This window comes from Aspergillus caelatus, assembly GCF_009193585.1.
Source record: "Aspergillus caelatus strain CBS 763.97 unplaced genomic scaffold BDV27scaffold_270, whole genome shotgun sequence".
Lineage (NCBI taxonomy): Eukaryota > Fungi > Ascomycota > Eurotiomycetes > Eurotiales > Aspergillaceae > Aspergillus > Aspergillus caelatus.
Genome location: NW_022475533.1, coordinates 18,581 through 32,307, shown reverse-complemented (window position 1 = coordinate 32,307; position 13,727 = coordinate 18,581). Strand labels below are relative to the sequence as shown.

General features: G+C 48.6%; 6 protein-coding genes across 6 annotated transcripts; 5 read left to right on the top strand and 1 right to left on the bottom strand.

Annotated features, from left to right (window-relative positions):
* Window positions 1-101: 101 nt before the first annotated feature.
* On the bottom strand, window positions 102-909 carry BDV27DRAFT_162740 (DOPA 4,5-dioxygenase family protein; the record flags this gene model as incomplete). The annotated part of the gene is made up of 4 exons (XM_032073434.1): window positions 102-454; window positions 508-565; window positions 619-766; window positions 821-909. The coding sequence occupies 4 exons, from the start codon at window positions 907-909 to the stop codon at window positions 102-104; spliced, it is 648 nt and encodes a 215-aa protein (XP_031922414.1).
* Window positions 910-1,559: 650 nt separating this feature from the next.
* Window positions 1,560-3,487, top strand: BDV27DRAFT_149676 (FAD binding domain-containing protein; the record flags this gene model as incomplete). The annotated part of the gene is made up of 4 exons (XM_032071098.1): window positions 1,560-2,204; window positions 2,266-2,553; window positions 2,612-2,680; window positions 2,717-3,487. The coding sequence occupies 4 exons, from the start codon at window positions 1,560-1,562 to the stop codon at window positions 3,485-3,487; spliced, it is 1,773 nt and encodes a 590-aa protein (XP_031922413.1).
* Window positions 3,488-4,157: 670 nt separating this feature from the next.
* Window positions 4,158-5,209, top strand: BDV27DRAFT_168670 (RTA1 domain-containing protein; the record flags this gene model as incomplete). Its single annotated transcript, XM_032074837.1, has 3 exons — window positions 4,158-4,447; window positions 4,499-4,878; window positions 4,938-5,209. The coding sequence occupies 3 exons, from the start codon at window positions 4,158-4,160 to the stop codon at window positions 5,207-5,209; spliced, it is 942 nt and encodes a 313-aa protein (XP_031922412.1).
* Window positions 5,210-6,142: 933 nt separating this feature from the next.
* BDV27DRAFT_149674 (uncharacterized protein) lies at window positions 6,143-7,401 on the top strand (the record flags this gene model as incomplete). Its single annotated transcript, XM_032071097.1, has 2 exons — window positions 6,143-6,482; window positions 6,542-7,401. The coding sequence occupies 2 exons, from the start codon at window positions 6,143-6,145 to the stop codon at window positions 7,399-7,401; spliced, it is 1,200 nt and encodes a 399-aa protein (XP_031922411.1).
* A 315-nt stretch (window positions 7,402-7,716) lies between these two features.
* BDV27DRAFT_162736 (HET domain-containing protein) lies at window positions 7,717-10,559 on the top strand (the record flags this gene model as incomplete). Its single annotated transcript, XM_032073433.1, has 2 exons — window positions 7,717-7,986; window positions 8,553-10,559. 2 exons carry the CDS (start codon window positions 7,717-7,719, stop codon window positions 10,557-10,559), a joined length of 2,277 nt encoding a protein of 758 aa, XP_031922410.1.
* A 705-nt stretch (window positions 10,560-11,264) lies between these two features.
* On the top strand, window positions 11,265-13,726 carry BDV27DRAFT_55920 (uncharacterized protein). The gene is made up of 2 exons (XM_032076930.1): window positions 11,265-11,471; window positions 11,524-13,726. The coding sequence occupies exons 1-2, from the start codon at window positions 11,361-11,363 to the stop codon at window positions 13,657-13,659; spliced, it is 2,247 nt and encodes a 748-aa protein (XP_031922409.1). The 5' UTR covers window positions 11,265-11,360; the 3' UTR covers window positions 13,660-13,726.
* The last annotated feature ends 1 nt before the right edge of the window (window position 13,727 follows it).

Below are 13,727 nucleotides of genomic sequence, written 5' to 3'. Positions count from 1 at the left end.
TCTTTGAATCACCCCCAGTATTCAGACGTTTCATATATCGATTACTACATATATCTCACAGGGGTATGCTGTGTAGTGCAAGGAAGATTCCTAGGTATGGCTCAATTTGTACATTCAACAACCTTCACCCTTTTTGTTTTCACAGTGGTCCCTTCAACCCATACTTTAGTTATAATGTTGTTCTTGGAGTCTAACAGCTCAGCCTCTGGTCTCAGCCTGAACAGGTCCATGTTCAAGGGAACCTCAGGTCCTAGCCATGCAAACCGTTGGATATGGTCCCTCAGTTCGTCGTCTGTATTGGGGTGTATGAGGGCGCTGAGAGGACCGCGGTTGATAACTAACCAGCTAACGAATGCACCAAATTGAGTGGGTGTGAACAGGGCAACCTCGAACATGCCAGCTCTATGTGGGCCACTCGGCTTGTATTGAATGGGATAAAGACGGATCTCGGGAACTAGCCTGTTAAGTATGGTTATTCGACGTTATTTATGGACAATGTATACGTACATTCCAGATCGATTCTTTTCCAGAGCTGAGCCGCGAAATTTGATTGGAAGTCATTTGTCTATTTCAAGTGTCATGACAGGGTTCTAAAGCGGCTATCCATAAACTTATTACCGTGTCAAAATAAATATGGACATCGAATCCAGGGAGCTGGGTGTCGCCTCGTCCGCCATTTGATATGGGTAAGGTGAAGCGATCATAAGCTTCACTCAGAGGACGAGCGTCTCCATCGTCACGGACTTTGTCTTCGAGGTTTGAGCCTCTTGCATTACATCAGCCACGCCTCGCTATTACGTTTAGTGCCAGGGTAACTAACTTTGTACCCAGTGAACTTTTCCAGCCCTTCAGCGGGCTGTCGTAGGAGTATTGACCTGAGTCGAGATTATAGGGCAAGACATTGTTCATGATAGTACCTTCGGTGCGCAATGTGTCAACCGATTTGGTGTCGGATACAACCTTCCTGAAACAATGGTGTAGTTTCGCCTACTTGAGTACTTACGCAAAGGATCACCGTCCCTTCTCCAACACCGCCCAAGGTCAGTCACTGCGCCTTCTTACTTATCACGTCAGACCAGAGCCACTCCAGCCAAGGCCAATACCAACTTTCGATCGTTCTGGAATCCCCATTATTGGCGAGTAAGAATCTGGAGGCACGAGAGCATTCCCAACGAGGCTACGCCTGTACGAGAGGGCCTACGTATGCACATGGGCCAAAATCAAATTCATAACTCTTCCTGCGGTCTGGTTGGTAATCTGGCATCACACGATGCCTTGCTTACAGCTCCACCAAGAAATAGAAAGGCTATCGTTGCTTAAAATGACTAGATATGCTTTAGCACTATAGCCCGGCATAAATGCTGTCAGAAACGCCACATACTATCCGCGCTAGCCTAGGAAAACAAAGGTCGAGCTGTGTGAAAACCAAAAGGGGCAATGCCATGGCCGTCACAGATTGCCCCGTAATATGGCGTCCCACATTTCTGCGATCGTTCCCAGTTCCTTTCCTCTTGCGTGGTAATCGAACTCTACGTTTATCCACAAGCTGATCAAAGACAATGGAAAATAAGTATGATATTGTCATTGTCGGTGCAGGCCCCGTAGGGCTGATGCTCTCTGCCTGTCTTCTTCGTCTCGGGCCTTACAAAATCAAACACATTGATGACCGCGCGGAGCCGACCAATGTTGGGCGTGCCGATGGCGTCCAAGCCCGAACCCTAGATGTGCTTGAGGATCTAGGGTTGAAAGACAAGATTATGTCCCATAAGCCCGCGCTTCTCAGCGAGGTTGCATTTTGGAACGCATCCAAGACCGGTCAAGGCATTTGCCGCACAGGGAAATCTACGGGATATCCAGCTTTTATCCGCACGCGTCATCCCTTTACCACGATTCTTCATCAAGGGAAACTTGAGCGTATCTTTCTTGATGATCTCAAAGACGGGAATGTCGAGGTTCAACGGCCGTGGACGATAGAAGCTGTTCGAATAGACATGTCTAATTCCGAATATCCTGTGGAGACAGAAGTTGCCACTGTAGATGGCTGCCAGAGAACAACGGTAAGATCAAAGTATGTCTTCGGGGCAGATGGGGCGCGCAGCAGAGTTAGAGAGCTCCTGGGTATCCCCATGGTTTATAAGGACCCCACAATACATATTTGGGGCGTTATCGACGGGGTCATTGAGAGCGACTTCCCAGATATCCAGGTAAGGTCTTTCATCTTGTAGCAGGACTATATGACCACTCTCATTAACCAGGTATGGCAAGATCAAATGTACGATCCGTTCTGACGCCGGGTCTGCCATGATCATCCCTCAGACCGGAGACCGAGTTCGTGTTTACGTCCAACTCTCCCCAAGACCTGAGCAGGACCTTCCAACCCTTGCATCTCAATCTGAAATCCAAGAAACGGCACGTAGCATCCTCTCTCCCTACTGTATTCGATGGAAATGTGTCGACTGGCACTCCATGTATCGAATCGGACAAGGGGTCGCCACCACCTATGCTGTGAAACAGCACATTTTTATCGGCGGCGATGCATGTCACACGCATAGCGTATGGGATATCCTTCTCCTCGCCCCAGCTAATTATGCCTTACTAACCGTGAATGCAGCCGAAAGCAGGCCAGGGGATGAACTATGGCTTTCTAGATGCACACAATCTTGCGTGGAAACTTCACCTTGTGGAAACTGGCTTTATGCAGCGAACCCTCCTATAGACATACGAAGACGAACGTAAACAGGCTGCCAGCAGATTAATCGAGTTTGACGCAACCTACGCTGGTCTCTTCAGCAGCCAGCAGGTCTCCAACGAGGTGGCCCATCGTACAGAGTTTATGCGCGTGTTCAAGCAAAACTGTCTCTTGACCAGCGGATACGGGGTGTCCTATCCGCCGAACTCCTTGATTTGTCCCCCGGCTAAACAAGACAGAGCCACGTCTATTTCAGTGAGCTGCATTCCGGGACAGATATTCCCCCTTGCCACTGTGACCAGAGTTCATGATGCCCGTGTTGTAAATCTGGAGCAAGAAATATCTTTCAATGGCAGCTTTCGCATTTACGTCTTTGCCGGCAAGCCGTCTGCTACCCGCCAAGTGATTAACGAATTGGCCGAAAACCAGGCATCAAAAGCCTCCCAGCTTTTGCAGAACATTGGTCACGCGTATGTGAGGGAGAGCAATAGTTATTCTCCGTTCTTTGCGTATTTTTTCATTTTCAATGCGTGTCGGTCATTGCTCGCTCCTGAGACCTGTCTACCCAGTTATTTTCTCCCTTACCAGCACCATCTCTACGCTGATGAACAGCCTACCATGGAGATTGCGGGGGCAGCCCATCTAGGTATGGGAATCGACCCGACCGAAGGAGGGTTGGTAGTAGTTCGGCCCGATGGGTACATCGGCTGCGTCTCGCCTCTTACCGCCGGCTTCGGGGCAGTGGCAGCATTAAACCAGCACTTTGAGAGGATCCATGGGCATATATCTAATGCTTAACTGATAACTACATTCGTCACAATATCGAATCGCTCATTAAAGGCTTGCCAACTGAGTTTCGGTTCTATATCATAGTAGAAATCCCATCCATTTAGTGTGGTAAAGTAATTGAAAATGCAACCCCAAAAACGCTTTTGGCCTGGCAGTTTGCTTGACACAGGTTTTCGAAACAGGTACCGGTGCGGCCTTCAACCTGCCGAAGTATATATCCAAAGCATCGATACAATTGCCCCGTGGTCTAACTTATGTTTGAAGAGGTGGACTTGGCATCTCACCAAACCGTGATCCAGGTACAGCCATAGAATAGCATGTGCTGGGTAAATACCTCTGACCGGCTACAGCCTAAAGAAGCCATGACCATTGACTTAATCCTAAGTCCTACCAATAATCGCCTACTAATCCCTATGGCCGTCAATAGGAAGATCCCATCGATGGTTCGGAGGGCCACTTTCATCTACTAGAGGATGTGACCCCAGCCTATGTGGAACCGGCTCCTGTGCGGATACGAATACTGGGCTTGGCATGTTTTACCTGGATCTGGTATACAACATACCCTTCCAGATAGTTGAAGGACAGGATGTCGATACGCTGTACCTATATAAGGAGTAGCTGTAGTAAGGTATGGCAGCTTCAAATCGCCTTCATTGATTCACTCTACGCAGATAGCACTATGTCGACCACAAGTCAACCTCCCACGCCGAGCATTATCACAGCACCATGTACCCTTCAGACATGTCCCCTTGACTGGGCTTTTATTCGATACATTCCTAGTCTACCAGGGAATGCTCTCTTCCTCGCTCTGTTCGTCACAATGCTTCTAGCTCAGGTATTTTGCGGAACTCGTTATCGTACTTGGAGCTACCTAGCCACTATGTCGGGTGGGGTACTGCTCGAAATAATCGGTTATGGAGGACGACTAATGTTGCACTCGAATCCATTCGATTTTTCTGCCTTCTTGCAGTAAGCTAAACTACTCAAAGATAAACATGTGTTGTTGACTAATTCTGACAGATACCTCATTTGTCTTACCATCGGACCAGCTTTTATAACGGCCGCCATTTACATATGTTTCGCGCGAGTGATCATCGTCTACGGTGCTAGCATCTCAAGAATCAAACCCAAGACTTACGCAAGAATATTCGTGACCTGTGACCTGATTTGCCTCGTCCTACAGGCCGCTGGGGGAGCCATAACGGCCACGGCTGGTCAAGAACAAGACGGACTGCGGCATACAGGTATCAACATTATGATTGCCGGCTTAGCAAGCCAGGTCGTAGCGTTAGGATCATTTATGATCCTGTGCGGCGACTATGTATGGAGGCTGCAGCGCCATGTCCGGGTGGTTCCTCAATCAATCGATGGTGATTGGAAATGGAAAGGCTTTCTCATAGGTACGGTCTATCCTCTTAGTCCTAGGGTCATGGTCAAAAATAGCTAATGGCTCTATTAGGTTTGGCTATAGCAACACTTACAATTTTCATACGGTCGATCTTCCGCGTCGCAGAACTAAATGGTGGATTTAGTAGCGACCTGGCAAATGATGAAGTGGCTTTCATGATTCTCGAAGGCGCTATGATGGTTATTGCTTGTGCGTGCATGAGTGCGTTTCATCCAGGATACTCTCTCGTTGGAAACTGGAAGGACCTTGTCTCCCCTTTGGTCAAAGCAAGAGAGATCGACGACTTGGCGTTGACTGCGATATCAGACTCGGGAAAGCCTTAGCACAGCGCGTGGGTGGGTCTCTATCTAGCTGGATTTGGCTTTTATCCTTGATAAGGCTTGTTTCATTTTGGGGGGAGTGGTTTACGGTGCTTTATTGGCCAGATTTGTCTACTGAGTAACTTGGTCTCAGGGCCGGACTTTGGTAGTTCCAATTAGAAAGAAAGTGGCTTCGTATAGAAACTAATTTTAGCTGCACTGGGTCCTAACGGTCCACCTCTGGGCAAGGTAGTGTCTTAGTAGCCTTGGGCTAAAACCAGCACAATTGAATCATAGAATGCCAAGCCCTCTCTCCGTTATACCGATTGGCTACATCGTATTCAGGTTCTAAAAAAGGGAAAGTCTATCATGCTGTAGCTCAAGTTGTATGCCAAGAGTGTTACCAAAAGGGCGTGGTTGTTCTACTTGGAAGAGAACTCAGCTCGCATATCTATTAAGCTTTCTGTCTTGTACATTCCAGCAAAAAGGTACAATGAATGATAGAGGCAAGGTGCGAGACCTACTAATCATACAACATAATTCGCGATAAACCATAAACTATTCCCTTGCTGTAAGCCGAAGTCACCAGAAATGGCACGGAAATCACACACCAAATCCCGAACCGGTTGCCGCACCTGCAAGTACGGACTTCTCCTTGCTGGGGCCCCAAGATTTAGATGCTAACATGATTGAAGGGCTCGCCGAATCCGATGTGACGAATCCTGGCCGGCCTGTAAGCGGTGCACCTCTACAGGTCGTCGCTGCGATGGGCCCTCGAAAGCAGGAACGAATGTAACAGTCTCTTTTGCCCATGTGTTGACGATTCCGACAATGAAAAGATCACTAGCGACATTAGTCTACGAGAACGATCAAGAAGCTAGATATGTCGCACATTTTCTGGATCGCATTACGTTCAACCCTCCAAGCAAATCCTATATAGCGCCGTGGCGAACTCTAATGATTCAAGGGGTACTTGGTGATGCAGCTATTCGTCAATGTGCCGTTGCAATGAGTGTACTTATGCTGGAGGCAGATTTCAAGCTTCAATCTACGACATGTCTTCCGTCTTCTCCGTATGATGATGCCAGACATAAACTCGCATTAAAGAAATATGGGAAAGCCTTGTCTTCTGTGCGAGAGCTACTGTCTCATAGTGATCCACAGTCGGTTCAAGCTGCTTTGCTATGTGGTATCATTTGTATCTGGTTCGAAGTCCTAATTAAGGATCATCTAAGTGCTTTAAGTCACCTTGACCGGTGTCTGAGTATAGTTCAGATGTCACGGTTCCGGGGTAGAGGTATGTCGGGAACCTGGCTGGGAGCGTCACTCGTGCTAATTCCTTCATTGTCTGCTCAGGAGAAATCGACGTTGATATCAAAGAAGCCTATGTAAAACTTGACATACAAGCGGCAGTTCATGTTGGTGCATGGTCGCCTGTTCTTCTCGTCAAAAAGACAAAGTCAATCCCATATATATTCGACACATTTGAAGCAGCCGAGCAGATGTTCAATGCAGAGTATGCTAATCTCATATACCTTTCACGCAGGCTGACTTCAACATATCGCTACCACCAGCCAGATGGAATTCCCCTAGAGCTGCTCGCAAATGCCCAGTTATTGCAGGAACACCTGGAACAATGGAACTCGACCTTCAATTCTTCTTATTCCTGTCAGAAGGCACAAGGAGATCCCCGCATGACTTCACAGGTGTGCCTACTGTTGATCCACTATCACATGGCCGTCATAACCGCCTCAACATGTCTATACGCCGAGGAAATGATCTACGATCGGTTCTTGCCTAATTTTAATTATATGATACGCCTCGCAGATAAGCTAGTATCGTGGTGGCACAATCAACCTGCAGGAAGCACTCTAGGAGTTCCCGTGGACATGGGCGTCGTTCAACCTCTGTACATGATTGCCACTAAGTGTCGGACCACCTCGCTTCGTCAGAAGGCGATTCGCATGCTGCTTGCAATGCCAAATAACGAGGGAGTGTGGGAAGGTCCCATCGTGGCTTCGGTGGCACAGAGAGCAAAAGATATCGAGGAGCTGGGGTTGGACGTTGAGAGAGATGGTGTGCCTGAATTCCGCAGGATACATGCAATTGGGTTTGAGGTTGCTCAGGGAACTGGCCGGGTCCATGTAGAATTCCGCAGACGTCCAAATGGGATGGATGGCGAGTGGGAGTGGTGGAAAGAATGTCTATCTTATTGAATATCGTCATGAGTGTGCTCTTGACGCAATATGGTATCTTTACAACCACAGGTGCATACAGACCCATCTGGTACAGATCTCTCATCTCTTCCTTCAATTCCTCTCCGCATTTGTACTTATATACTCTATCCTTGGCCTCAAGGTAACTTCCCAGGTCCAGGCTTCTTTCATGAATTATTCTATTATACAGACCAGTCAGTTGGCATAGGTTTCCTAAGGCCAGGTGGGAGGTTGAATAATTACGACCAAATCATTGACAGTATCGCCCATGAAGTTCACTTGCCGAGTCTTGAGTAATGTGCACTCTCCGGATTCATGGCGAAAGGGGAGTCCATTCTACTCTTTCTCCAGAAACATTCCAACATCCTCTCTTTCACGTTGCAAGCGTGTAATTTGACCACTGGCTCATGGACACCGATATTTGCTCATCTGGACCAGTCGACGCCAGAGCTAGAAAACCTCAACCTCTCGACCCTATGTGGAAACCATATGCAGAATTTCCAGTATGCACCTAGGGTTGCTCACGTCGGTTCAAATGAGACAGAGCAACAGCAAGACGAGGGCAAGGAGGAAGTCGATGGGTTGGTGAATCTACAACCAATTTGGGAGACTGATCAGCCACCGCGTTGAACAAGCTTCTCAGCTCATGGAGGGAAATATGTGCACACCAGGAGCTTCACCCGCGAAGAATCAAAGAAAGGACTTGTGTTCCAGCCACTAAGACCGGATGGGGGACGAGCTAGAGGCTCTATGGAGCGTATGCTGTGGAGGAAGACTCGGACTGCGCTATATGAGCCTCCATAGTGCTCTGTCCTCTTGTCATCAAATATTTTTGAGGCCGAGTATTAGAGTCCCTGACTGTGGGAAAGTTCCTCAGAGAGAGGGGTTTGATTATTAACACCTATTCCAAATTCTCGATAGATAGATAAGAAGGACAGACGAGAGATGCCTATAACGCCAGACTGGTGGTATTTTGGTGTTCCAGCAATAGATTATATCAGGAAAAAGCCACCCTAAATGAGTAGATATAATAATGAAACGGACTTGTCACGAATGCTACATGGAGAGCGATTCAGGAGCTTATATAATAATCGACACCACAAACGGCCCAGCACCGCTAAGACACTCACCACTAAACCTGGACGAGTTAGACTAGTTCAATCGAGCTCTTGAAAACAGGTTTGGTTAGGCCGACATCGCCCCAAGCTATCATATCAGGTGCCGCCAAGTGGAACGTCCACCGTAACTATTATCAGTTGTTCCCGCCAGATATCCCTCCCTTCCTGCTCCAGGACAGTATAGAAATCGATATGGACGAAGACAAGCCCCACTACGTCTATTCGCACATTGAGCCCGATGAGTTCCGCGTCCTCAAGATTATTGAGGTACATCCCCAGATTCGGTTCACTCTAGAAACGTTCTCCATTTACGAGGCCCCGGGATATGAGGCCCTGTCGTATGCATGGGGTACCTCCCCGGAAATGGAAGAGGGCGTTTGTAACGGTGCGCACTTCCGTATTTCGCGGACTCTGGGTCAAGCACTGCGCGGACTCCACGCACATTCTGGAGGCGGATGGATATGGGTGGACGCCATCTGTATCAATCAGACCGACGCAGAGGAGAAGGCGCACCAGGTCGCGGGAATGGGAGAGCTCTATTCCTGCGCGGATCAGGTCCTAATCTGGCTAGGAGATGCAGCTGACCAGAGCGATCTGGCGTGTTCGCTGTTGCCTGAACTTACGGAAAGGATTTGGTCATTGAAGGAGAGCGATGGAGGTTGGAGACCGCTAAGCACGGACGATATCGTAAAGCACGGACTTCCGCATCCCGAGGATCTGCTCTGGCATGCCGCGTTGTTACTCTATAGTCGGGCCTGGTTCCAGCGACTCTGGATTGTTCAGGAGGTCGTCCTGGCGCGCGCGTGTATATTTCTATGCGGCACGCGGCTGATTGAATGGCATGTTCTCGTGAATTTTGCCATCGCGACGTCAAGATCTTTCTTCATCAGCAATATCGCCGGCTTACACGTTAAGGCTATAGGTGAGCATCAGATGAAACGGTCGACGAACGGCATCAGACTCATCCGGAACGCATACCGGTTGAAGACAGGGTTGGAGCAGGTTGAAAAGGAGATAGATGGTCTCCAAGCGACAATGGACATCATGCAGAGTCAGGGTGCATCCGTGAAGCTGGACTATGTCTATGCGGTTCGAGACATGCTTCCAGACGCCCTGCGTGAGAAGGTGGCGGTCGATTACTCCGAGGATGCTAAGCATAACTACGGAATGATTCATGCCAGGTTTTTCCGGCAATGCTTAAAGAGGGTCGGAGATTGGCCATCATTACGTTTCCCTCCAAAGATGGACCGTGATAATATCCCTTCATGGTGTCCCCCTTGGGGCAGCGGCTGGAATGACGGCTATCTGCCCGTCGTGGGCTGTAGAGCTGGGAGACCAGCTGCAACGTCCCTCCCATCGTCGTCATGTAGCCTATCCCTTACGGCCAGTGATAATGATGACGGGATTCTGTGTATTGCTGGCATGTCTGTGGATACGGTCGGAGAGATTGTTCCGCTCAGCCTGGTATTCGACGAGAGCTCAAGCGTTCTATACGCACGTCGAGTCTTGACAGCCCTCAAGGACTGTTCGGCCCACATTCTCGACGGCCCAGACGTCCACCAACGCCTCTTGGGCGTTCTAATCGGACAGTGTGGCTGGCTCGAGTCACCCCAATTCTCTCAGTGCCCAGACCACGATATTCTAAACAGTTTGATCACATTCCTGGAGCATCTTTCACAAAACGAAGAGCATGAACGTCAGGCCGATTCAGGTCTTGCTGACCTAGACACGGTTGAATACGTTCTTGGCCAGCATCGGTTCTGGCGCAGCTATCTCAATCTCATAATGTTTCGATGGCCAGGTAGAAGTTTTGCTTTTACCACAAACGGCCGTATGGCGATCGTACCATGTCACACCAAGCCTGGAGATACCGTGTGTGTCTTCCTGGGAGGTACACTTCCGCAGGTTGTTACTCGGCACGATGACGGCGAGCACTGGATATATATCGGGCCTAGTGTTGTTGACGGCATCATGGAAGGTGAGATCTTTGATATCGGGGAGAATTGGATGAAAAAGAAGGAGGTGTTCTGCTTGAAGTAGTATCTGGATGTCGTTCAAGAGTCTTAGTTGGAGGTCGAAAATGATGCAATATCCTCGGGTTGCCCCTTCGGAACTTAGAGACTTCAAGACTATTACCGTACATAGCTCATCGCTCACGGAGAGAGGAAGATATATATAAGCCATGGTTAAACCCTATCTATCTATATACTTTGTGTTCAATAGTCTGTCGAGTTTAAAGGAACCCTCCAATATAACACTGGATTAAATTTTTTAATTGGCGGCCACCGAAGAGCGTAGGTAGTATTAATTATTTTATTGCAGTTAGTTAACTCTGTTTATTTCCCATCCAATACCACGTGCCTTCCCTAATGGCCAACCCGGTGATAAGTTAGTAGCCAATTATTGTCGAGATGATATATATCTTGAGAATTCTTGGAAGCTTTTACGGAAATTCACATGAAACTCTAACCGGCCCTCGCTATAGGTAAGTACCGCCACTTTTCAATTTTGCTTTGTTATTTATGGAGATATTCACTTCCAGAAGAGACGTACCTCCCGTCATGCCCAAGTGACGTTCGCCAAATTGACGCTAAATCTATTTTTGTATACAAATCACGTGTATTTGTGTATATGCTTAGTCAGTTAGTGTGACATTGTGCAACTCAATGCTAAGGCTCTCACGATAGATGCCTTGCGTTTTGTTTATTTAAAGCCGTCGTATCCCCGGCATTTGGGTTAACCATTCTCGAACATTGCCTTGACTACTTTCCTTACTTTTTCTCAACTATTATTGTTTCCTCCTGGCCATATCCATATCTATGTTCTCTTTGTCTCCCAACCATGGCTGATATCCATCAGCTGGAGATCCAGATCTCCAGCCTCCCCACCAAATCAGTAATAATCACCCCTCAAAGGGCCACGATCACCCGTGAGATTCACACGATTATCCATGTAAGTATCGTAATTCGTACCTCCTTATGATATATACTAAGACATGTACCAGCCAGGCCAAAATGCAATCACAATCCTAGGCTTAGACCCCAACGTGGACCTGGACTCCGTCCAAATCGACGGCTCCGGTCCAGCCACAATAACAGACATGCAAACCGATGTCGTACCCCGGCGGGAAAAGTTCAACGACGTCTATCCTGACCTCACAGTCGATGAGGATAGTGATATTGATCAGGATATGACGACCGACGAAGAAGGTATTGATGTCGATGACTCAGCCCTTCAGGCTATCCTTAAAGAAGAGCAGAGCTTAAACACCTCTCTTGCCAAGGCGCAAGATGATAAGTCTGCGTCACTGTTTGTGTTGCAGTTTCTTGTCGGCTATGGCAAGAGTATTGAGTCGACTAATTCTGATCCGGCAAAGTTGAATGATTTTCTGCAGATGTATCTTCAGCAGAGGAAGACAGAGGGGGATCGGGCGAGGGATACGGAGGTGAAGATTGCGGATGGGGAAAAGGCGCTGGAGAGGGTTAAGCGGAAGAGGGAGAGGTTGGAGTCGGCCCATACTAAGGCGAAGGAGGCTGCGTTGAAAGAGGTTCGGCATGGTCGTGAGAAACGAGTGAGGGAACGACAGGAACGACGCGCTCAGCAGAAACGGGATATAAATGAGAAGAAACTTTTTTGGACGGACCGCGTCGGACAAGTCAAGGTCTATCTTGATGGGCATGTGGCGGGCACTCCGGGGTCTAGTCGGCGGAGCTCGGTAACTGAGAATGTCACGTATGGTGGCCAGCCGATTGAAGTCACCATGAACCTGACGTATATCGTTCCTGGTCCGAACTGGGTGCCTCGGTATAACTTGAAGATCAATACCCCAGCGTCCGCCGCATCACTGGTCTACAACGCAGACTTCCAGAATAAGAGTTCAGAGACGTGGAAAGACGCTAAAATCACCCTTTCCACGTCCCATGCAGCTTTCTCAGGCCTTGATGAACCAATTCCCATTCTCCAGCCCTGGCATGTTACAACCTGCTCGATCGAGGATCCTAAATCAATTTCATGGCAGGACGTTTTACGAAGTCCAGCTGAGATAAAGCCCACCGCTATGGCGACCACCACATATCCGTATGCCGCAGCCGTTGATGCCCAATTACGCGCTCGTGCGCACATTATGGCCAGCGCACGAAGTGTGCAAGAATCCGGTACAGCTCCAAACGCGCAACAGATGCAACAACAGCAGATGCAGCAACAAGCCCTGCAACAACAAGCTATGGCACAACAATCAATGGCACAACAAGCCCCAGTAGCGATGCATGGGGTAGGGGCACGCCGGGGAGCGCCCCCAGCACGGCGCGATTCTCGTCATTCATGGGTCCCATCAGCCCGGAGAGCACTAGGATGGGGCACTAGTGAGGACAATGAGGATAATGAGGAAGGCGATGACAGCGACAGTGACACCCAAACGATTGCATCACCTAGCCTAGAACGACAAGACTCGGTTCCGCAAAACTACGGTCTGACCACAACGTATGAGCTTTCTGGTCTCCGCACCCTTGCTCCCTCCACTAGTCATCGGCGCCATCTTATTGCTCAGTCGACCCTGCAATCCTTAACCCTCACGCATGTGATTGTTCCTAAGATACGGGCCGCTGCTTTTCTTCGTGCTCGAGTTAAGAATACTTCGTCGGTCAATATCCTGCGTGGGAAGACTGGTATATCTGTTGATGGGACCTTCTTGGGGACGTCTACACTGCCGAGTTGTGTACCGAATGACTTCTTCAATATTTCCCTTGGCGTTGACCCGAATGTTCTGGTGACATATGCCAAGCCCACGGTCCGCAAGCTTTCTTCTGGATATATCAGTAAGGAAAAAGTTGCAGTATTTCGTCGAAGTTGTTGGGTGAAGAATTCGAAGAGCACAGCGATTGATATGATCGTTTCGGATCAGATACCGGTCAAGGATAATGAACAGATGCGGATCCAGGTGCTAGAGCCAAAGGGCTTGGAGAAGGAAGGCAGTGAGGTGGACATGGCGCTGGAAAGGGATAGGGGGAAAGGCAAAGCAGTCATGATGAGGAATGGTGAGGTCAAGTGGTTTATTAGATTGGAGCCTGGCAAGGATGTTCGGATGGTGTTGGAATATCACGCTAAGGTGCCGGATGGAAATGCGGTGATTACGGCTACTTGAATTTATTTGCTCTTGCTGATTGAAGGTATATGTGGTGAAATCGTCTGTTGCTCTCGGATATTTACCTT